The following is a 22,896-nucleotide window of genomic DNA, read 5'->3' as shown; positions in this document are numbered from 1 at the left end:
CGCGCGCGCGCGCGTGTGTGTGTGTGTGTGTGTGTGTGTACGTGTGTACGAGTACACTGACTACAGTCTACACACAGCCACGGGCCACGGCTGCAGTCGCCACTCAGTCAGTCACCAGTCAGTGCTCGTGACGTATGGGCGCACGCGAAAATCCCATTCTTGCGGGCCCCGTATATATGTAGACATCTCTCGGGCCTTATTGTGAGTGTGAAGCAGAATCGGGACTATCGGGAGTTGACACTCCGCGGCTCGATGTGGTGGAAAAGCTTTTTATAAATAAGTACATACATAGACACCTACGAATCCCTCAACGGATGATTGGTAAGACTCTGGCTCTGATTCATCCTTGGGAGTATCGAGCGCACGTCATTGATGCGGCTCGATTCTGCTTGTTTTGACGCGAGGGCCCTGACAGTACTACAGACCGAGAGGTTGTAGCCCATAGACCAGCCGATCATGACGAGCAAGAAGGGACAGACCTGGCGGATCGAGGCCGAGATAGACAAGAACCGCGAGGAGGGCAACTGGAAAAAGGTCATCGAGCTCGCGGATCAGCTGAAGACACTCTGCCCTAGTAATGGTCAGTTTGCCTTCTTTCTGTTTTTTTTTTTTTTTTTTTTTGAATCAGGATCACGAGTTTCACGACTTTTTTGCATGGTCGCGATCTCACGGAACTGTGAGCGGAAGTTTTTAGTTTTGATTAACGGAGAGGCGTCGGGGAATACAAAGATATCGATGACTCTGCGCGGCTTTGAAAGAGTGTTAATTTATTTAATGGTTTTCGTGTCAAATTTTTCCAGAGTGTTTGGCGAATTTCCTGGGCGGGGAGGCTAGGCTGGAGAGCTTTCTGGAGCAGACGCCGCCTATAGACGTCAATGTGGCGAAGGCAAAAAGCGGCTTGGCCGAAGCAAAAAGATATCTGTTATTGGCTGGCAATGAGAAGGACAAACAGGTAAGCCCGTCTTGTCTTCTTATGTCAGCTGATTTGTCATTTAATCTAATAGCTTCTCTCTGATAACTTGACAATGATTTGCATTTCAGGCACCAGTCGCATTGGATGCACAACTACTGCTTGGCAAGCTGCACTATGCCATGGGAATGTACAGTGAATCATTGTTTCATTATCAGGAGGCTGATTTGCAATCCCTCACTGAAAAACAGTTGCCTAGTCGTAGCTTAAGAATTGTTGCAGAGTCCTTTGCTATAAAGGGCTTGTGTCTTGAGAAACTTCCTCCTACCTCTAAATCCAAGTTCAAAATAGCAGAGTGGCATACACAGATGATTAAATGCTTCGAAGTTGCTGCAGATATAACTTTGGTTTATCTGCAGGAGCAGGATAAAATTGCAATACAACAGCAAAATGGAACATTAACGATTAATAGCAATAATATTGGTATTACACAGTTTTTTGGCTTCTTTGCTTTTTGTATGCTTATTTATATGCATTATATTATAACTTATACATTGCTACAGGTTCATCATCCCCTCAAACTTCAGTTCATTCTACAAAACACATGGGTCCTATTTTAGAAACTGCAATGCAAAGGGCTCCTCTCATACATTTACAAGCTGGAAATATTCAGGCAGCGATAGAGTGTTACAGGTAAGTCCAATGAAAGTTCGATTTAATAACATTAGCATACAGTTTTAATTTTATAAAATTCTTTAGAGGAATATTAACTGCACTTGAAACCACAGCAACTCAAAGCTTGAGGTTATCATTGACTCGACAATTGGGAGAAATTCTGCTGAGGGGTATGAAAGGCATTAATTATGCTGCGCCAGAATTACCAGGTACAAAGTTAGTTTATGTACTGAATTATTGGGTTCTATAAAACATATACGTAAGGGCTTAACTTACAGCTACAGATGCAGGAAATCGAAAAGCTACTAATGCAACAGAATCACCTTGGAAACCAAAGAGATATACAGGAATCAATTTATTTGTTCCAAAAAATGAATATGAAGAGATGATTTTACTACTGTTAATTAGTGAAGCTATGGCTGTAAGAGATGCAGTTCTCAGTCAGTCTCCAGAGTTTAAAGAAGCAAGAGTTCGTGCATTTGAAAATGCTACTGCTGTTTATGATCTCCTTACTGTTGTTGTTGTTAGATGGAGTCAAGTTGAACTTTTACATGAGTCATTTGAAAGAGCCATGAAGTTTTCACATGGAGAAGTGCATGTTTGGACACAGTATGCTTTATGTTTAATAAGCTTAGGAAGGTATGTTCATGCATATTCCGTGTTACAAGTTGTTATAAAACTTGCCCCGCAAAAAGTTATGCCATGTCTATTAGCAGCAAGATTATGCTATGAGCATTTGAATAGGGTAATTATAATTTTTTTCATAGCTTTTAATCTTATATATTCTTCCGAAATTGCTTTGTGAGACTTTTATTTTATAAGGTATCTGAAGGAATTGAATGGAGTCAAAAAGCATTACAACGAGAAATGGCTAATCCACAAGGCTTACAGTCACGATGTCATCTTTACATTGGGATAGGAAATAGTACAGTCTGTGCTAATACTATTGTAAAGCAAGACAAAGTGCATCATAGTTCACAGGCCTTTGAATCATTCAGCAAGTATGTTGCATAGAGGAATACAATATTATTTCAAAAAATATCTACAAGAAATAATTCATTTTATATTTTTTAGAGCTCAACAATGTGATCCAAATGATCACTTGGCTGAATATTATTTAGCTCATGAATATGCTATGAATAGACAAATGGCAGAAGCAATGACGCATGTGAAAATTGCATTGAGCTTGAGGGCTGAACACATTCCATCATTACATTTATTAGCACTTTTACTTACGGCACAAAAACAATACACAGAAGCTCTACATTTGATTGATAGTATTCTGGAGGAGTATCCCGATAATTTAAATATTTTATACGTTAAAGCGAATCTGGAACTTCACAGTGTTAGTGGGGAAGAAGCCCTATTTACAATTAAGCATATGTTGTTCTTGTGGAAAAATTTATATGAAGATCAAACAAATGTTGATATCAATGAACAACAAAGTGAAAAGCATAGCGAAACAAGAAGCGTCTTCCAGATGTATACTTCAGAAATGTCTGAGAAAGATTCCAGTAAATATAACTTTTTCTATTTTAATTTGTAAATCTCAGTATTATTAAGAAATTCTAATAATTTGAGTTAATTATCTGTGTACCATAGATTCTATCCATGCCCAATCTCTTGCTGCATCAAGAATTGAACAAGCATTGTCAGAAGTTGCATCTTCTCTTAGTTCCTTTGTTCCAAAACCTGGACCACAACGAGCATGGTTATTACAACTGCAAGTCTGGTTACTACTAGCTGAAGTCTTCCTAGTATTAGACCATCCTAAAGAAGCAACGCTTTCAATACAAGAAGCATCAAACATATTTCCACTAAGTCATCATATAATGTATTCGGTAATAAGGAACAAATTCACCAATATTATTTATATTTGAATGATTACATTTTTTATTTTACGGATAAATATTTTATTTTAGCGAGGATTATTGCATGAATATAAATTAGAATACGCAGAAGCAAAGCAATGCTATCAAAATGCTATCTCAATCAATCCCTCACATGTAAAAAGTCTGCAACATTTGGTAAGATACTCTTTTTAAATGACGTACAAATGATTGATGTTATATGCACTTTTGCTCTATGAAAAAATTAGAAATTCATAAACCATAATTTATAAACATTTAATTAGGGTTTGGTTTATCATTACCTTGGAAGTCAACGGTTAGCTGAAAAAACGTTAAGAGATGCTGCAAAAATCGATCCAATGTCTTATCAAACTTGGTAATTAAAAATGTTTCACATGAAAATTACCGGAATAAAACAGAGTAATAACTTAATTTTTTTTATTATTTTAGGTATAATTTAGGAAAAGTTTTAGAGTCTTTAGGAGAATTCGAAGCAGCCAGTGATTGTATGGAAACTGCTTTAGAGGTTGAAACGTGTAATCCAATTCTTCCCATTTCATCAATACCAATCACTTTTGAATAAAAATCTGTAAATGTATAATTAAATCAATAAGAAATATTAACCAGAATGTTACAACTATTGATGATGAAGTTGTATAGATGAATTGTTAATAATTCTTATTTTAATTTTACATGTCGGTGTAAAATAGCTGTGTCGTAAATGTTTATACTGTACAAAAAATTTATGGTTAGACGTATAAATCAAAGTTTAATAAAAGTTATTGTTAATTAATAAAAAAGAGTTTAATATTTCTATTTGTAAATAGTTATCGATTTGAATGAAAGTGAATTTTCTGAAATAAGGCTGCAACAAACGTTGTGTCAATTTAGTTAAACATAAAATTTACAGCTACTAACAACCCACAATTGTGTGTATTACAATTAAAAGAACATTTAATTTTAGAAATGATTTATTTATTACTCAATAAAGCATATGATACAATCATCATAGAATTAAGAAACCATCCAATAGGCTTATTTTTATGTACATACATATTTTTATGAATACTTTTTTATCTTTTTTTAATTTTTATATATTCTAAAATGTGCATACTTACTTCTAACTAAATCTTTTGTGATGCATTTATTGGTAAAATTAAACTTTAAAAATCTGTACCTTTAATATCTGCACAGATTTTCATATCGTGTTAATATGACAAAACAAGGATTGTACAAAATTTGATAAAAACTACTTATTGAAAAAATTTTTCTAATAACTTTTTTCTGATTAGTCTTTCTCTCTTATTTAGTTTTACTAAATCCAAATTGAATCTGGTGTATATTATTTTTAATTATTTTTTTGAAAAATAGTTGAATATTTTCCTTTACTTAACATTTAAAATTTAAGATATTTTGTTAACACAAAAAAACTTATGTACAATTAATTAATTTATTGAACTTTATAATAAATATATAAACAAATTCATACCACTGTTGATTTTATACTCTTTCAAAACGTCAGACGATTTTTATCTCTACTTATTTTTAAATTGAGCCAATTGCAAATAATGAATTATGAAAGAATAATTTTAAAAAAATATTCAGATATCAGTGTAGTTCAAAATTGGTTTTTCGTTTAGTTAGTTTATTTAAATGAATAACAATTTGATCAATGACAAATAGCAGAATCCTTGAGTATCAATATATTTTTAATTTTTATTTTGTTTAATAAGAGATTAAACTTCCATTTGATTTGTTTACCTTATAATACTAAAAAACAAAGAGTATCGTCGTTTAATTCATTTAACGTAAATCATTTCCCTAAAAATATCTTATCCTGACAGCGCAGCACTGTTCGCACGCAAATTATTATAATTAATTATTTTTAATCAAAGGTTTACTTTACTTAGGTTATACAAAGCATATCAATTTTAAGACAAAAATTCGCAACTTTTAATTATTTTTTCTTCAAAATTCAACTTTTAATAATTAAAATTTTTTTCTCATTACATTAAACAGTAAATGTTGATCTTACTGAATGGTTTTATTTTAGATACAAAAGTCTTTTAGGTTATCAATGCATACAATAATCAAACGAATTTAAATATTTATAGAATGAGATTTTTTTATTCGATTTCAATGCTATATAATATTTCATCAACGATGGAAAAAATTAAACAAAAGAGATGTGATAAATAAAATAAGATACGTTCAATGAAGTATAGAAAAATACTTGGATGAACAATAAATGAAACAAGCAAAAAATTATTTTCAGTTAACTAAAACATACAATAACAGTATTGATTTTTTCATTATTTCTATTCAAATGATGAAATATTTCTACAAACGTGTATTTTCGCTGACTATTACAAAAATTACAAGTACCTACATTGTACATTATTACCAACTTATTTTCTGCATTCACGCCGTCATTGTGCATAGCCCTGCCTTTATTTAATAATTATATACATGCATGTATATATTATTTAAATAGTTGACCAACAAGCACTATTTCATTGTGTACATACTCAATCTTTATATACAAAATATACATTAATTAATGTTGCAAGAGCAAGATTTATCAAATTTCAAAATATTTGGTAATTTCAGTTTTTTAAAATTATTTCGAGTAAGAGAAGCTCGTTATCTTAATAGGGTTGCCATTTAAATATAAATTTAGTGGTTATATTTTAATTGAACTAATATTAATTAAACATAATGTTCTGATTTTTATATGCATTCAAAATAGATATCAAAATTAAAGATAAAAAATAAAATGAGAGCTGTGAGTACTCTTAAAGACTTGGGTGTACCATTTGGTTATAAAAGTATTTTCAAAGTCAAGATTGTAATCTATACAACAGTTAAAGAAAGATTATAAATCTGTTGCACTCAACTACTATAAAAAAATGAATACAGATAACATTTCTTTTTAAGTAAAATATGAAAAAATAAAGTTATAAACTACAAAACATTGTAGAACAAGCTGTTGTCATTGTGGAATATACTTTAACATTTATATCTTAGTGCAGACTTGCAAGATTTACTATCTTTGAAAAATATACATATGATAGAAAAAAAGAAATAAAACGTTTACTAATAATAAATGAGTTATTTGCCAATGCAATAATTTTTAACATAACCGATACTGTATAGATTATATATACCTTTATATAAAAAGATTTTGAAATTTTAAACACTGTTGATTTTTACAAATTTCATGTTGTGTAAACTTTATTTCTTTTTTCTCGTAGAAATCGCGTTTCTATTTTCTTCTCATCTTTTCGTGTCTCTGCATAAAATACCTCTCCCTTCTTATATTTAAATGTATCTTTCGTAAAAAATAATGTATGGACATCAAAAGGTTTAAAATTATATTATAACTAAATTAAAGGTTGTTATTTATTCCAGCCTAGATTGATGTATGCATCATTCCTAGGTACCACTTATATCTTCATTCTTCAACAACTAAAAGAAAAGAAAAAACATTATTAAACAGCTGAAAAATAATAATGCAATTGTTATATTTGTAACAGCACGATATTATTTCGAATAAAATTAAAGAACTGATCGACAGTATAAATATAGAATAATAATGAAAATATACAGTCATAACAAAAAAATACAAAAAATGTATTAGCTATTATAAATTAATGAATCAAACTATTAATTATTAACATAAAAAGGCTTTTTATAATATATACATACTCTTAGCTCGGTAAAAAATATTAAGAAAATTTTGTCGGTACTCGGAACCTCTGGAACGTCAAACCAAATGTCTGGTTGTTTGAAGCAAATGATTTTTTCAGGATTAGGTATTACAAATGTTAGATACAACAAAAACGATTTATTTTTTCAATGATTTCAACTGAAAATTCTGTGACATTGTTTTAGAATAGTAAAGTTGCAAAGCGAAAATGCGTGGTGTAAGTAGATTGAATTTTTGAAAACTTGCAGCATACAAAAATATAATTTTAATTATAATAATTTATTCTGTGTTACCAATAACACAATACGAAGTAAGACGAGATAATTATTCTAATACTAGGTACCATTTAAAAAACTTGTATTAACATTTTAGCAACCGAGACGAGTAATTAACAGCCTTTTGTTTATGTAAAAATGTCTTATTAGTAAATCTCTGACTTTAGACCTAATAAAGTATTAATGGTTTTTTGCATAGATAATCATCTTTTCTATGTACAAATAAATTGTTCCTTACTTTAAAGCATCTAGTATTATACAGTCTTGTAAAAATCTATACAATAAGAGATTATACCATTTTATATTTTTGATGTCTAATTACATTAGATTATATTTGATTTTTAATATAAAAATCGCAGCAAATAAAAAAGAAATAAATTATTCAAGTATTACGTAAGTAGACGTTTCCGGTGTAACAATAGGCTTACGTGAACGAGAAAATGTGATTAAACCTAAGTTACTTTTAAAAAAAAGCAAATCTCAATTATTTTCGTTTAATTTTACAATACTGGGTTTCTGACTTAAAATATACGTTAATATAAAATACGAATTTTCGAAACAATTCAGAATCGTGAAGGAACAAAAATAACAGCGTTAAATAAGATTGTCAGATAATTTTGTCAATATGACCAAACGGCAAACGAATACTTGAGTATTCTTTAACGCTAATACTACAGAGATTGTCTCATTGTAGGAGCGATAACGTTTTTTGATTTTATTACTATCATAATTAAAACAATGTCGTGGTAAATCGGGGTCTTTTTGTCTTTGTTAAGACCAGCAGAAAATCGAACATAGCCGCGAATCGGCTCCCAGATAAAGCATGAACCAGCTTTTTGAGACGAGTTTACGATTCAGTCCTGCAAAAGAATTTTGAAAACTGAGAGAACTAATATAATAAATAAAGCTAAAAATATTAAAAAAGTTTAAAGTAAAATAAAATTTGATTAATGACTTTTCTGAACTTGATCATTCTTATTAAATATCCAGAAGGCGTAAATCTGATTAAAAGAAAAAACAAAGCAACAGTTAAACATTTTTTAATGTTTCAATAAGCGTTAATGAATAATTATTGAATAGAATGATTTTTAAGCATTATTAATTAATGAATTATTGAAAATTCGATTTCAAAATTTATAGTGCATACAACTTTCGTAGTTATTTGTAATGAATAATGTACGATGTAAATAATAAGTGAATTAAAAATCGATCTTGTCAAACTAATTCATTTTTACGTAAAGGTGAAAACTTGAATATTTGTAGACTTACTCAAGTGGGCTGAATGTTCACGACTGTGGTGAATTGGAGGTATTCGCCGCTATCAAAGAATCGAAGATATTCCCCTTGTTGTCAGAGAGTTCAAGTGGGTCATTACTAAGACCAGTGTTGGCAACGTCGGTAACTGTAGGTGCGGGGGATGACGATGAAGTACCTAAGAATATGTCGTCGTCAAAGTCCAGCAAACTCGGGGTCGCGCTGTAGGTCATCAGTTCGCCTTTTCTGTTGGGGTCGCTCTGCTCAGCTGCTGCACAGAGTATGAAGAAAAAAAACAATAGGTTGCGAGTTATTTATTGCTCATGTTAATTTTTCATCACATTAGCGTCTTTTTATATTGCGACATTTATCGATCGTCAAGGGTACATGCTGAAAAAATGTTCTCTTTTAAAACGAAAAATTATCTTTATAAACTATTAGAAGTATCTAAACGTTTTTGTTCGCACACTAGAGCGTGGCTTCATCACATAAGAATCTATTACTGTAAGATATCGTAAATGTACTGTAAATAATGTGTGTCAAATATATCTATACAATCGACCACGTTGTTAACTTTATCATTTATTTAAATAATGATTAAATGTTATAAATGAATAAATAAAAATGCTATAATTTACTAGCGCTCAAAGCTGTGGTTTACTATGCAAAGAGGAATAAATTAATAAAAGGTAAATTTAGAATTACGTATAGGTGTAGGTGTGTAAAGTTTGACTTTCACGAAAATCAATGGCCTTTGTGTCCTTATTTATAAAACTAAATTTTCTTGAAACTGCAACACAATGTTTAATTCATGATTTTGCTCAAATTCAGTAGTAATTTAAACAACTGGTTGTGAAAAAATAATTCCAATTAGTGTTTAAAAAAAATTAAGAGGGTTAATAACTTTCAGTAATATAATTTATTCAGTAAGAAATTAAGCATATGGACTTACGCAGCAGTCTTTAGTTCCATTGTATGAAAAAAAGACTTTACTGTCTAAAGACCAAACTTGCATAATCTTTAACATTGTTTGAGCCACTGTCTATAACAAGGCGCATTCTGTATATCACGCAGATGTATAAGAATACTTTACGTTTTCAAATTGCCTGCGGAAAATCAATATATTTACTTGCATTAGATTCAGCAATTTTAAAGTGTATAATCTATAATAATAATTATTTTAATACGTTGGTTCTGAAATAAAAAATTTGTATGAAGCAGTTTTTTTCTCAAAGCACTGCTTAGCATTTTACAAACATAATAAAAGAAAAAAACTTTAAAGTGGTGACTTAAGGAAAATATGTTCATATTTAAAACTCTTACACATGCCACTAAAACTTTAGCTTTTTAATAAAATTCGTAACCTTGACAAGTCGATACACATGAGAGTCGAGCTATTCATAAACCTGTCTTACTCTCAAATATAAATACTAAAGCCGCTAAATTTCCGTAGCGTTTTAGCAATACATTGGCCATAATACTGTAGTTGGCGCCTACGCGAATTTTTAGAAGACCTATATTTGCATATACAATATGAATAATGCAACTTATTAATTTCTATGCTTATTGTTTTCCTCAACGATTGATTAATGTGCCTTAAAATTCGCTATTTGCATATTATTGAATATGAAAGTTTACCGTTCAGATGATTATCATCGTCGTTGTCTTTTTCTTGGTTCGAATGCGGGTCCAAGTCCGGGTTAACTGGTATGCCAAAAGACATTGGGTCTTCGGCTCCAAATAGCTATATAGTTTGAAATTCATTATAGAGTATTAATTTTTGATTGGTTTTTGCAATTGAGTTTTCAGGTTTTTTGCTTGAATTTTGTCAATTCTAGTAGAACTTAAAGAAATAGAAATGCGATTATGTTATATCTATAATGCGCTTGACTTGTATCAATGTTTATATTTGTGCACTGATACATTTTACTAAAATAAACCTAAGTGAGGTAGAACCAGCTCCACTGAGTTTCTACCCTTTTTGCCAGTCTTATCTAATCTATCTTTGCTATAGAGTTATCATGTACATTTTTCGCGCCTGGCTATGTTTACATTTTGGGATATTATCTTCCATCTTGCAGCATAACAAAAATTATTCATCTCTTGAATAGAAATCATAAGTTCTGTCTAGCCTTAAAAGCTCAAGCAAAAATTTTCCAGTTAGAACATTTTTAAAACTTATATTAGTGTATTTAAAACATTGGAATAAATTTAACTTGTTCACCAAGAAAAATGTTAATACATATACTTCTTAGCACACCAAAAAAGTTTTAAAGTTTCCAACTGCACTATAAGAAAAATTATTACATTTCTCTCAAAGTTACTCACTCCTAGAAGAGTATTAGCGTCAATGCTGTAACCTTCCCCACGCAATATGTCGCGCAGATTTTCGAGTTCAGATTGCATGGTATCAAGATGGGTGTCAACTTCCTCCCTATATAACAATCGTTAAAAGTTGTTAAATTTGGAATAAATTTATTCGCCACGTGAATGTAACCCCAATCGTATAGGTTGTATATATCCGCACGCGCATATACAATAAACAAAAATGACCGTATTCATAGTAAATTTTAAGTATATTCGCGAGAAAATTAAAACAAAATTATTTAAATTTGCTATATATGAAAGCAGATATAAATGAAAAAATATACTGTAAACAATAACTATATTATTTAATTAGATACTACACAATTGGGATTTCTAAAACGTATATTTGCAATTGTATTAAGCTTTTACGAAACAAGAGAACCATTAAATCGTGAGATGTGAGGTCACTTGATGTCATTGGAATATATTTAAAAAAATTAAATGAATGCGAAAAAAACTAAATAGAGGTATCATAATCGCTTTATATGTCGGATTTTATTCGCTTACTACGAAAAAAGCAGTTTCGATAAAAAATGTGCTCATCATATAAAACATTTCGTATAATACAATACGTGAAAAATATATTTGAAGACAGTAACTGGGATAGATGTTACCACTACAGTCGTAGACTCCTGCTGGGGTGCGACGAAATCGCAAGCAATTCGGATCAATTCCTAAAACGACTTGGCAAAAATTACAACATATAAGGTAGATCAGATAGAATAATATAACTCTGATGATTTGTCTCGATTTTTGTGAATGATTATCTATACCTATAGTATTTATCCTGCCAAAGTGTAAATTTTATGATAATAATGAGTGTCTGTTCTCGTCATTGAAAAACTAAAGAAAAGAGGCGGTATAATCTGTAAGAATACAAGCATGTGGAGCGATCAAAGCTTCAAACAGAGACTTGTAGCTCCAAAACAGGTTGCAAATAGCTAAGGTAAAGTAAATTCATATCGAAGAACAGCTAGCACAACAACCTACATGCTTAGTGAAAGTAAATACAACGTATCTTTTAAGATTGATTATAAATTAAGAAAAATTGAAAAAAATATAATGTCACTTATCATTTAATAGAAATTGTATGTACAGTAAGTCTGTTTGCAGTATTTACTTGTTTAAAGCATATCAAAAATACTATAAAATTTGATAAATAGAAACGTAAAGATTTACTTTTGAGAAACTAAACTAACTAATGATGATAGTAGAGGAAATCTTTAATTTTTTGAGTTTCTTCAAAGGAATTCACTGTTACGTAATGCGGCTGTGAAATCAAGTTCGACGATAACTTGAAAAACATGCCTAAGAGCCAGTGTTTCGATGGAAAAAACTATCCTATTTATCACCACTAACATTAGCTTTAACACTCTGGAATCATAATAAAATTAACAATGACGAATAAATTAGGGAAGCGATAATTAGGAAGTACTAGAATATAGAATTTTAAATATCTGAGCTGAAGTTCGTCGTGTTACTGTTTCTTTAAAATTCTAAATTCTAGTGTTCTTAATTTTGAACACTTAAAAAAATCAGAAACCCATCCAATCCCAGTTAAAATAAATGAGTGGAACAATTAAGCAAAATGTATACAAGTAAAAAAATATTTTAAATTAAAAAAAAAGTATGAAATGAAAAGTTAAAAAGCGACATGCAGAAAATTGTTAGTCATTGAGCTTAAAAAGACAGCTATATAAAGCGTAAAAAAATTTGTTTATTCGAATGTAAATTAAAAGAAAGCTGATGGCATAAACAAGGCATACCACCTCTATAAAACGTTTACGTGCGTCTCTGTTTTCACTCACTATCAACGACCAAACAGAACCTTGAGGCGTCTTTCTTTTTTACTCATGGTCTGTTTAAAACTTACATTGATCCTAACCTGAAGTTAGCATCACTTGAGTTGACGCAACTGAGGGACATGTTCTTGTCTTGTTGTTGTTGCGCTTGCTGTTGATGTTGTGTGCTCAAAAGCGACTTCTTGTCTTGATTGACCACACTCGTCGTAGTTTGGTTCCCGGCTGTACCCGTGGTCATGAAGTCCAAATTTCCAAAACTGCCGTTATTCACATCAGCAGCATCTGGACTGTTCTGTTGTAAGACTTCGATGGGGCTCCCTGTACTGTTACCACTAAGGCTGCTAGCGCTTGAAGGCAATGTGTTACCATTGCTTTCATCTGGCTCCTGATTGTATTCTCCGTTCATTATGTCTGGTACAATGAGAATGTTCTCCAATTTAATGATGGAGTCGTCCTTGGGCTCGGTCTCAGTAGTCGCCTGGTACTTGTCTAAGTCAAGGTCCAGCTCAACCTCTTGGTTCTTCTTCATGTTTGCTGCCATGGCCGCAAGTTTTGAGCTGCGGACAGTCGCTAATGGTACCGGCTTTGACGATGTCGGCCTGCTGTTTTCGACCTGTGTGGCGGACGATGGGGACGGCATAACTTTATCCAACGCCGGCACTTCTAACATTAGTGTTTCTTCCCTAGAAGAGAAAAGACAGAGTCTTTCTCTAATTTCGATTGAGCGATTTAATTGCTTGTAGATGTTAAAGTTTCTTTCTTTGTACATTATGCAGTAATTGCAATGAAGCCCTGTGATAACTGTTTATAGTATTATAATGATTTGAACCTAATGTTACTAGTAATCAAAGGGCTACTTGTGACTGATGTCATCAATGGTATATACATTGAAAATTTGAAAAATTAAATTAAAATACTGCTCAGTACATTTAGGGCGCTTTTACATAAATGTTAGAGACGTAAAAAGTCGTCATTACAATGCACTTAAAGCCCCTCTCCACACTTGATATAGATATACTAATATATATATATATATATATATATATATATATATATATATATATATATATATATATATATATATATATATATATATATATATATATATATATATATATATCTACTATCATTGGTAATTTTTTGAAGTCAAATTATCATTTTCTCGCCGAGATTTAATGGAGCAACGAGACCATCATAGTTTTTCTCCGTTTACTATATTTATTAGTATATCTATATCGAGTGTGGAGAGGGACCTTAAAAGTAACATGGATCAAATTTTTTTTACTAAAATACACAAATAAGATATACATCTGAATTAGAATACTTCTTGCAGAAATTTGAATTTTATTTGAATTTTATTTGCATCTTACTTTGCATTCCAATTTTACTTGCATTTGTGTAAAACTTAATCTGTGTATTATTCTTATAAAGTATTCACAATAGCCATTCCTACCGATTTTAGATTCAAGTATTTATCCCGCTATCATTCTTGAGAACGACAAATTCTATGTAAAAGCGCCCTTAGGAAAATTTTTAAACTAAAATTTTATCTTTTTAATGAATACTACTGCCGTTTTACTCGTCTCTAAAATATCAGCATGAACAAGCTACACAGCTGCAAGTACTATGGTATATTCCTTTTCGAAAAGGTCATGCAACTAGCATAGAGAAACTATATCAATTAAAAGATTCTCAATTTCAAATTATCGTTAAGCCTTATTTTTACCTTCTCACGTTAATTATTTTGATTAATAAAACGTTAATTTAATACTGAGAATTTGAAAACTTACAGGAACAGGTGAAGAGAATGAATGATAAAGAATATGAAAGTGCGAATTACGAAACAATAAGAACTTATACAAAATATACTAACAACATTGGAGCCTTAAAAATAACATAATTGAGGAAAACACTTATTGCAAACTAAAATAGTTTATGGACGTACTTGAAAAATAGAAGTGAAAAGAATTTTTCGATTTGAACCTAAATGACTTGCAAATTATATGTATTAAATTGTAAAGAGTTAACATTGCTAAGTATAGCTACTATAAATGTATATGTTGCATATTTACTTCAAATTAAATTATTTTTTAATATTTTTAGCAAGAAAATGAAAAAATAAAAACTATTTAGAGAAATCATCCAAAATGCATAATTTAAAATTGTAAGTTGTAGCTTTGTTGTGTTTTAAACATAGTTATTAAGGCACCAACACCAAACAGCTACAACAAAAATATTTTAACCTTGTCTCTTGTCCATTTTCCGAGGATGGAATGAAAATTTTGATGGGCACTTTACTTTTCCTCCTGGTAAGGTTCAAATCGTAGTTTTAAATTAATATATATATATATATATATATATATATATATATATATATATATAATATATATATATATATAATATATATATATATATATATATATATATATAATATATAATATATATATATATATATATATATATATATATATATATAATATATATATATATATATATATATATATATATATATATATATATATATATATATATATATATATATATATATATATATATATATATTATATATATATTATATATATATATATATATATATATATATATAAACACACACACACACACACACACACATACACATACACACACACACACACACACACACACACACATATAATATAAATTCAAAACCTTTTGATAGTTATTGAATTTTCATGAAACAGTAACGTAATAATAATCTTGAGCTAATGCTAAGACTATCTATATATTATTTATCTTTTTGTATCTAATCAAATTTCTGATACAATCCAAGTTCTTTTTTGTAATTCACACTCAAAAATGATTATGAATATATGAATAATCTCATCAAATCTCATTTGTAAGCGCTTTACGTACAATGAAAAATGTATTTATGAATCATGTTTGAACATTTAAAATTTTTTTCTTTCTATTTATACCTAATCCCTTAATTCCTTATACTTAATTCAATCAGTTGATAAGGAACTATTACATCTTCTGTACCACCATCCAGTTACTGTCGTTTTAATAATTTGTTAGGAAATAGTTGCTATCAGAAATAGTGGATAATTAACATGACTTTTACCAACTTACCCCTTCTTTTTACCCTTGAATCGTTTTTTTGAAGAATGAGAATTCTGACATACTTCAATGTCTTGGGGTAATTGTACTGGTTCATCAATGTAATATTCACTCATATTTTCTTCAGCTACACTTTGATGTTCTGGACTTTCAATCATTGGAGCTTGATCATTATCTAACATTCTACATCAAAAAAGGTTTTTATGATACTAAGTTGTTTTCTTTTAATAACTATTTAGTAAAATAGAAGACATACTCAGCAACAATGTAATCAGATTCTAAATCAGCATCAGAAGAATCTAATTCATGGATAGCAGGTCCTGTAGGGGATCGCTGCACCTAATATGAAAAAAAAGGTTAATACATTTTAGTTTAAGAGTAATTAGACGTAACAAATTCTATTGCATATATCAAAAAACTTATTGCAAACCTTTGACATTTTTCTCTGTTTCAAGCGTTCTTGAATTCTACTTGGATCATCAATCATGAGTGGGTATCTCCTCTTCATAGATAAACCACTATTTCTGTTTGGTTGCACCAAAGACACAAGAAAGTGAATTAATTTGTTTACTATTTGTTGTTGTTTGTGATGCTTTTGTCTTAACAAAGCTAGCTCTCTCCACAGAGCTTCATTCTCTCGTTTCATGGCACCAAGTCGTGAATCAAAGTGTTCTTGACGTCCCCTCATACTTCTGACTTCAGTCAACATTCTGTTCATCAGTTCTGGTTTTATAGGTGCCTGTGATGGGTCTTGTGTTTTGTTTGATGCAATCTGAATGTATGAAAATTATTGTAATCATGCTGTACTTTCATATGCAATAACAAAGAATGCATGTTTATACCTTTCTTTTTATATGTTCTAAAAGATATGGGTGATCCTTACAAAAATATTGATGAGCGAATTCCATCTCATCTCTATCACATTTTAAGCCTCCAAGTTCTACTGAAACTTTTTTGTGAAAGCCATCTGTGGATTTGATCCAAATGTAAAATTTTTTCCAATTATTATATTCAATAAAAACGAAGTGATTAAAAATAATTACACATATTTAACTGGCGCACAAAACTAGCCATATTGTTGTGCTTGTAATAATGTGGTAACAACTCCCGTGCAAACTGGGCTTGATTCCTAATAAAGAAACTCCTTCCACTCTGTTAAATAAATATATGAAGTATTAAAACTTGTTATTCTCAAAATACATTTATAGATATTAATGTACTAAAATTATTTGGTTTGTTTTAAGACTGTTGAAATGTTAAGAAATATTCAAATCTATTTTGATATAGTATTTGATCTCTTTTGGTAGCATACATTTGGTTGATGTATATTGTGCTCTATATTTACCCACGCATATATAACAGTAAAGTTATCAACCTCTGCAATTTTAAAACATCAGTGCATACATCTAAGCAACGTTAATCACTCAGGTAAAAATAATATTTCTGACTAAAAGTTTTTAAATAAAAATTTAGAGAATGATAACTTTTTTTAAAACAAGATATTTTATATTTGAATTAAGGAGCAGATTATTAGGAGAACTTTCCATGACATGGTGATTTGTATATCCATCTTCATAATTAAATTTGATATAGTTACGTAAGAATGCCACTAAAAGGAACAAGAATATATTGATACGATTTAGATAAAAAATAATTCCTAGATTGTCTCCTCTGAACTACAATAAATCGATGAAATGAACAATGCTTTGTGGTATCGATTATCTTAATTGATATGCCTCATCAGCAGCTGTTACAGAACATTAAAAAAAAGAGTGTGTCTCCGCGGCCGATATCGCGTACGCGAAAAAAATGTAGCGTACGCGAAAACCACAGACAATTTTCCGGAAAAATTTTCGCGTACGCTACTAATCAACCTTTCGCGTGCGCTAAATCTGTCGCGCACGCTAGAAAATCAACTTTTCGCGTACGCTAGAATAGTATACTATACCACGGGAGCCGAAAATTGCAATTAAAGTTTGCATTTTGAGGTTAGAGTGGTATAAATGAACTTTTTTTTTTTTTTAGCAATTCTTTCGCGTGCGCTAAAGTGCTCCAAATTTTCTTGTAAGAAGCGAACGGAGTACTTGTATGAGAGATGGAGCGAGAGATTTTCGCATACGCTAGAGTTTTTCTTGTTTAGGCAATTCTTTCACGTACGCTAAAGTGCTCTACATTTCCTATATATAAAAGAAGCAACAAGAGTGACTTATGAAGGATGAATGAAACATCTCTATGTATAAGTACTCCGTTTGCTTCTTATAAGAAAATTTGGAGCACTTTAGCGTACGCGAAAGAATTGCTCTTAAAAATACTAACGTGCCTGAAAAGTTTATATCTAGCGTGCGCGAAAGGTTGATTAGTAGCGCACGCGAAATTTTCCCCGAAAATTTGTTAGTTGATTTCGCACACGCTACAAAGTTTTCGCGCACGCTAAATTACATTTAGCGTACGCGATATCGGCCGCGGAGACACACTCAAAAAAAATGTATATCCTGCAACAGCACTCTCTCTCTCTCTCTCTCTCTCTCTCTCTCTCTCTCTCTCTCTCTCTCTCTCTCAATCTCGCGCCTCATGCCAACGACCTGGTGGATGAGAGGTGATTCTCTGTGTACCAACGTGGATTTAAAAAAATTATGCTTTTAATCAACTTTTAGAGCAACCTAAATAATTTTGGGCTGTTGTAAGGCTCAATGACGCGGATTCGTCATTGTTCTTATACGACAAAACGTTTGGCCTACGTTTACTGACATCGGCACGATCATTAGAGTATTATGCCTCGTGGACACTCGTCCTCCAGATACAGTCTCTAAAGGTGTTAATTTACAATTTCAGGATTTGCAACGTGCTAAGAGATTCGGAAAATTACATCATCCCGTTGTCAGTTGTTGGTAGTCAAAAAGAAGACCGTTATCAGAGGGTTGAATACCATACGTTGTCAAACATTTGAAGTGACAATATGTAAGGGTTGTTCTCCACCTCACGATCGAACCAGCCAAAACAACAGAGATATCCACTTGGCGACAGCAGAAACCCAAAAGTTCCTTACTCTGATAATTAAATGAACGTTCCTGAAACCCTTCGACGTATAGTCTCGTTTGTTGCTAAACGCAATATCGCGTAAATAGAGAGTGAATGAGAGAGAGAGAGAGAGAGAGAGAGAGAGAAAATCACTAAGTAGTAGAGAAGGGGCAAAACGCGCGCGCCTCAACACATATGCATGCATTCAGTGCGTGCAAGTGTATATATGTATACATATGTGAGTATATGAATCGCTAACACCAGCAGCCGGCGGCGAAAATGCCAGCTATCCCACCACGTTCGCGGTGTGTTTGGTGAACCTGCAGCTCGTCACCGGCAGCGTCCGCGGCGGCGGTCGTCGCAGGCAGTCCCGGTATCGCGAGCCGGTGCCCTCGCGCTCCGAGGTAGCGCCTCTAGCGGTCAGCACCGGCATTTTTTCCCCCCAGCACGTACTGATACTGCTCACTAGGTACCCATAGTAAGAAAATGTGGACTCACGGGTGCCCAGCAGATGAGGTCGTCGGTCTCCGGGTCCTCGACCAGCCTCCAGAGCTTGCCGAGGAAGGCTGGCACGCTCGTGCCCATCTCGGTGATGGTGTGCATGCCAGTGCGCTCCTGTCCCGCTGTACTGCTGCCGCTGCTGCTGCTACTACTGACGTCCTCCACTTCTTCGGCGGCTCGTCTCGTCGGGAGTTTCCTCTGACTCCTCGACGTTGCCTCCTGTTGCTGCCTCAGCTTTGATTCTATGGTTCCAACTTCCAGGAAAACTTCTTACATCTCCGATCCGCGAGGCGCGGACCCGACACGGCTCTGTGTCTACACAAACGTTTGCAAACGCAGAGACGAGCCCGATTGCCCGACACACTGCAGTACTCGTCGTCTCGCGTACGGGTACTGCTTTCGCGATGGGACACAATATACCAACTACACACACACACACTGTATGTTCTTTTGGGGACGACGTAGGTATAACGAGAAAGACACAATAATGGCCGCTCTGTCCTGACCCACTGCGCCTCGAGCGACACGAACCAACTAATACCAACTCGCGGTTGCTCGCGAGTGGCGAGAGGCAGTTGCGTCGAGCTGCTGTTGAAGGCGCACGCGGCGTTTTCCCGATCAGCCTGATAGTGATAGTCGCCGCACCGATCAGCTGAAAAATAATATCAACCCAAGGCTGCCACAGCAGCGGACGTTAACCCGACTGGCCGACTGCCGCGACTCCGCGAGTCCCGACGAGAGAGCCACCTGCGCGCGCAGCCGTTGCGTTTGTTTTATATTTATTAGGTATAACTACAAGTATGCTTTTATTATTATTTTTACAGAGTCGGCGCACCTAGTATGATTGATAATGGGATATTCTCTATTCGGACATGTTTTTTCTCTGATAAGATGTAAGGTTTTTCTTCTAGGAAATCCGCAACATAAATTTGTGTTTTATTTGAAAGCTTTATGTCAAGTCCGCGAGCTTTGTTAAAAAAATACCTACCCTGCCAGCCTGTCACGTGGTCAAGGTTTCGTTTCTCGCGATTCGCGAGAATAAACGCATATATATAAGTATATAGTTGGCGTAATGATACGCATGAAACGAAATTTCGTATTGGAGTAAAAATAGATGGAAAATTCGGATATGCAACATTGTACGAATACGAATTACTTAAGTAATTAATAATTATGACTAATGTGAGTCTGCAATTTTTGAATGCATAATTTTTGGGCGGCAGCCCTCTTTATTGTTTAATTATTTAAAATAATTTGCGTACTCGTCTTTTGTTAACTCATTCGTGGAATTGTAAGGAATACGTATAATAGGCAGTAGATTTTGTCTTCGCCCAATTTTGGCGAATTTGAACCTCGAGACTGAATTAATATATTCCACGTGTTATTAAACGTTTCACGACGTATACTAAATTGTATGCATTTTCAAACGCAGAAATTAATGCGTCTTTCATTCCTTCATGACCATATGATTTCTAATAAAAGCCGTAGTTTCATTTCACAATCGTCATTATACGTAACCGAAACTTTAAAAAGTTTTATTACATCAGTTTTGTAACTTTGAATCAACCGATAGCATACTTATATCGCTCTGAGTTTAATATTGTTACAACTTCAATGCATATATATATATATATATATATATACTATAATTATTATATATTATATTGATCCGCACCAAGTGGTCCGTCAATAGATTGACAATATCTTTAACTTAATTAATAATACATACAGTATATGCATATCAATACGTGTTTAAATGCAGTTATATCATGCCAATCAAAAATTTATAGGTATATACTGTCTGAAATTATTGAAACAATTATCAGAAGTATGTAATGTTCATGACCCATATATTTTTTTTAGCGATTTGCAATGTTATAAAATAATGATCATTACAGACCTGCCCCTAGGTGGCGTCCGATTTTTTATTCTCGCAAGCGCTAACTTTTTACATTGGTTATTATATGTATAAGACCGATCAAGTCATTAAAATTTTGGGTTTTAAATATTTATTGTATTCATGCGTTCGTGTAATTTTCCGTACGTATGCGTAAGTACATACATTCGTGTACGTTCACGTATGTTGGCGTACGTTCGCGTACATATACGTTTACCTATATTTGCGTACGCCGCTAAAATGTTCTACGTATAATTGCCTTATCGTGCTAATGAATGATTCCATTCGGGAACCAATGAAACATACTAAATTACTAATTGTTTTAAAGCAACAATTATTCTCATTAAAATTACAGATCCAGGATTTAGTAGGTATTTCATATTATAATTTTAGAATTCCCGCCAAAATAAAACATTTCCGCTAAACTTCTGCGCTTGCGCAAGCAATATTTTCTTGCAGAAGCCTGCATAACATAACGTTGACATAACCTTCAAGTAAAACATGTTTGAGGAATATATTTAGTTATTTATTTTATACCGGTAAACAAACAAGATTTAATCATGTTGAATTGGAAATTAAACGCAAGTTTTGGCTGTACAGTTGCGAAATCGTTACTTACCGCAATTCCTAACCCAGTCGTTCAACAAACGCGAGTAAGAAATTCATATAATTATATTTCAGTCAGTATTAGTTAAAAATTCTTATAAATACTTTTGTTATCTGTGAATTTATGCTTCTTTTAGAATACTGTGATTTTAAAAAGAGTGTATAATCCACCATTGAATAAGAAAGGATGTATACCCCGCAGATTGAAAAATAGGTCTTTTATTTATGAACTTGTAGAGAATACCAATGTAAAGCCAAAACCACCTTTGGATATAATTCTAACTCAATATGTTGAAGGATATGGAGAGAAGGGAGAAAAAATAACTATAAAACCACAAAAGGCTTATAATGAGTTTTTATTACCAGGATTAGCTGTCTATGCGTCTCCTGAAAACATAGAAAAGTATTTGACGTCTAAAGTTACTAATAAAAAAACCTACAGTTCTTTGTTTGTTCCAATGACCATTAGATTTTTAAGTCGAATTTGTCTAGTGGTTAATATGTCTATAGAAAATCCTTGGGTGCTTGAAAAATGGCATATCAGGACAAATTTCAGAAGAAGTGGATTTATAGTTTCCGATGAAGCCATCACAATGCCAGAAAAGGAGATCTCTGGTCCTAATCTAGATTTTGAAAACAAAGAGTTTTATGTCACAATTACAATAAACAAAACGGAAAAAGTGAATGTGCGATGTAAACTACATCATGACACCTTTGATATAAGCAAGCAACTCTGTGAAATTGACGCCTCCTTTTATGCTCCAACAGAAGCTATATTTCCAGAAGATCAGGAAGTGCTTGATTCTCTGCAAAAACCACAACCGAAAGAAAGTGTATAGAAATAATCTTTTAAAACTTTTGTTATAGTAAATAAGTAAATAAATAAATAAATTAATAAAAACTCTAACTGATTTTTTGCTTTTATTTTTCTTCATA

General features: G+C 32.4%; 3 protein-coding genes across 18 annotated transcripts; 2 read left to right on the top strand and 1 right to left on the bottom strand.

Moving 5' to 3' along the window:
* The first annotated feature begins 48 nt into the window (after positions 1 to 48).
* On the top strand, positions 49 to 4,596 carry LOC100116361 (tetratricopeptide repeat protein 7B). 2 transcript variants are annotated; one of them, XM_008210217.4, is made up of 12 exons: positions 49 to 580; positions 801 to 952; positions 1,042 to 1,393; positions 1,474 to 1,603; positions 1,670 to 1,794; positions 1,864 to 2,330; positions 2,408 to 2,586; positions 2,660 to 3,099; positions 3,188 to 3,426; positions 3,508 to 3,612; positions 3,720 to 3,811; positions 3,886 to 4,596. In XM_008210217.4, the coding sequence occupies exons 1-12, from the start codon at positions 457 to 459 to the stop codon at positions 4,016 to 4,018; spliced, it is 2,538 nt and encodes an 845-aa protein (XP_008208439.1). In that variant the 5' UTR covers positions 49 to 456; the 3' UTR covers positions 4,019 to 4,596. The 2 variants fall into 2 exon arrangements, with proteins under 2 accessions (XP_008208439.1, XP_031785464.1); XM_031929604.2 differs by having other exon boundaries at positions 1,870 to 2,330; positions 3,886 to 4,398.
* Positions 4,389 to 20,157, bottom strand: LOC100116399 (heat shock factor protein 1). Of its 15 annotated transcripts, none has more exons than XM_031929611.2 (12): positions 19,455 to 20,157; positions 16,982 to 17,090; positions 16,781 to 16,905; positions 16,369 to 16,710; positions 16,195 to 16,277; positions 15,951 to 16,121; positions 15,086 to 15,148; positions 12,914 to 13,525; positions 10,981 to 11,107; positions 10,312 to 10,417; positions 8,689 to 8,944; positions 4,389 to 6,903 (listed from the first exon to the last, which is right to left on the bottom strand). In XM_031929611.2, the coding sequence occupies exons 1-11, from the start codon at positions 19,557 to 19,559 to the stop codon at positions 8,706 to 8,708; spliced, it is 2,082 nt and encodes a 693-aa protein (XP_031785471.1). In that variant the 5' UTR covers positions 19,560 to 20,157; the 3' UTR covers positions 4,389 to 6,903; positions 8,689 to 8,705. The 15 variants fall into 15 exon arrangements, with proteins under 15 accessions (XP_031785471.1, XP_031785473.1, XP_031785475.1 ...); XM_031929613.2 differs by having other exon boundaries at positions 8,689 to 8,941; positions 19,455 to 20,124; XM_031929615.2 differs by having other exon boundaries at positions 11,002 to 11,107; positions 19,455 to 20,124.
* A 1,459-nt stretch (positions 20,158 to 21,616) lies between these two features.
* On the top strand, positions 21,617 to 22,867 carry LOC100116432 (39S ribosomal protein L9, mitochondrial). The gene is made up of 3 exons (XM_001603518.5): positions 21,617 to 21,725; positions 21,798 to 22,007; positions 22,098 to 22,867. Exons 2-3 carry the CDS (start codon positions 21,915 to 21,917, stop codon positions 22,797 to 22,799), a joined length of 795 nt encoding a protein of 264 aa, XP_001603568.1. The 5' UTR covers positions 21,617 to 21,725; positions 21,798 to 21,914; the 3' UTR covers positions 22,800 to 22,867.
* The last annotated feature ends 29 nt before the right edge of the window (positions 22,868 to 22,896 follow it).

This window comes from Nasonia vitripennis, chromosome 4 (assembly GCF_009193385.2).
Source record: "Nasonia vitripennis strain AsymCx chromosome 4, Nvit_psr_1.1, whole genome shotgun sequence".
NCBI classification, from domain to species: Eukaryota; Metazoa; Arthropoda; class Insecta; order Hymenoptera; family Pteromalidae; genus Nasonia; species Nasonia vitripennis.
This window is presented reverse-complemented; position numbering and strand designations above follow the sequence as displayed.

Excerpts from the sequence above, each read along its gene's own strand:
- LOC100116399 (XM_031929611.2), bottom strand. The coding sequence starts at position 19,559 with ATGCACACCATCACCGAGATGGGCACGAGCGTGCCAGCCTTCCTCGGC. Across the intron at positions 16,906-16,981 it reads TGTGCGCCAGTTAAATATGT|ATGGCTTTCACAAAAAAGTT; the intron begins GTAATTATTTTT and ends TCAAATCCACAG. Across the intron at positions 8,945-10,311 it reads CGATGATAATCATCTGAACG|CAGCTGAGCAGAGCGACCCC; the intron begins GTAAACTTTCAT and ends TACTCTGTGCAG.
- LOC100116432 (XM_001603518.5), top strand. The coding sequence starts at position 21,915 with ATGTTGAATTGGAAATTAAACGCAAGTTTTGGCTGTACAGTTGCGAAA. Across the intron at positions 22,008-22,097 it reads CAGTCGTTCAACAAACGCGA|AATACTGTGATTTTAAAAAG; the intron begins GTAAGAAATTCA and ends TGCTTCTTTTAG.
- LOC100116361 (XM_008210217.4), top strand. The coding sequence starts at position 457 with ATGACGAGCAAGAAGGGACAGACCTGGCGGATCGAGGCCGAGATAGAC. Across the intron at positions 3,100-3,187 it reads AATGTCTGAGAAAGATTCCA|ATTCTATCCATGCCCAATCT; the intron begins GTAAATATAACT and ends TGTGTACCATAG. Across the intron at positions 3,427-3,507 it reads GTCATCATATAATGTATTCG|CGAGGATTATTGCATGAATA; the intron begins GTAATAAGGAAC and ends ATTTTATTTTAG.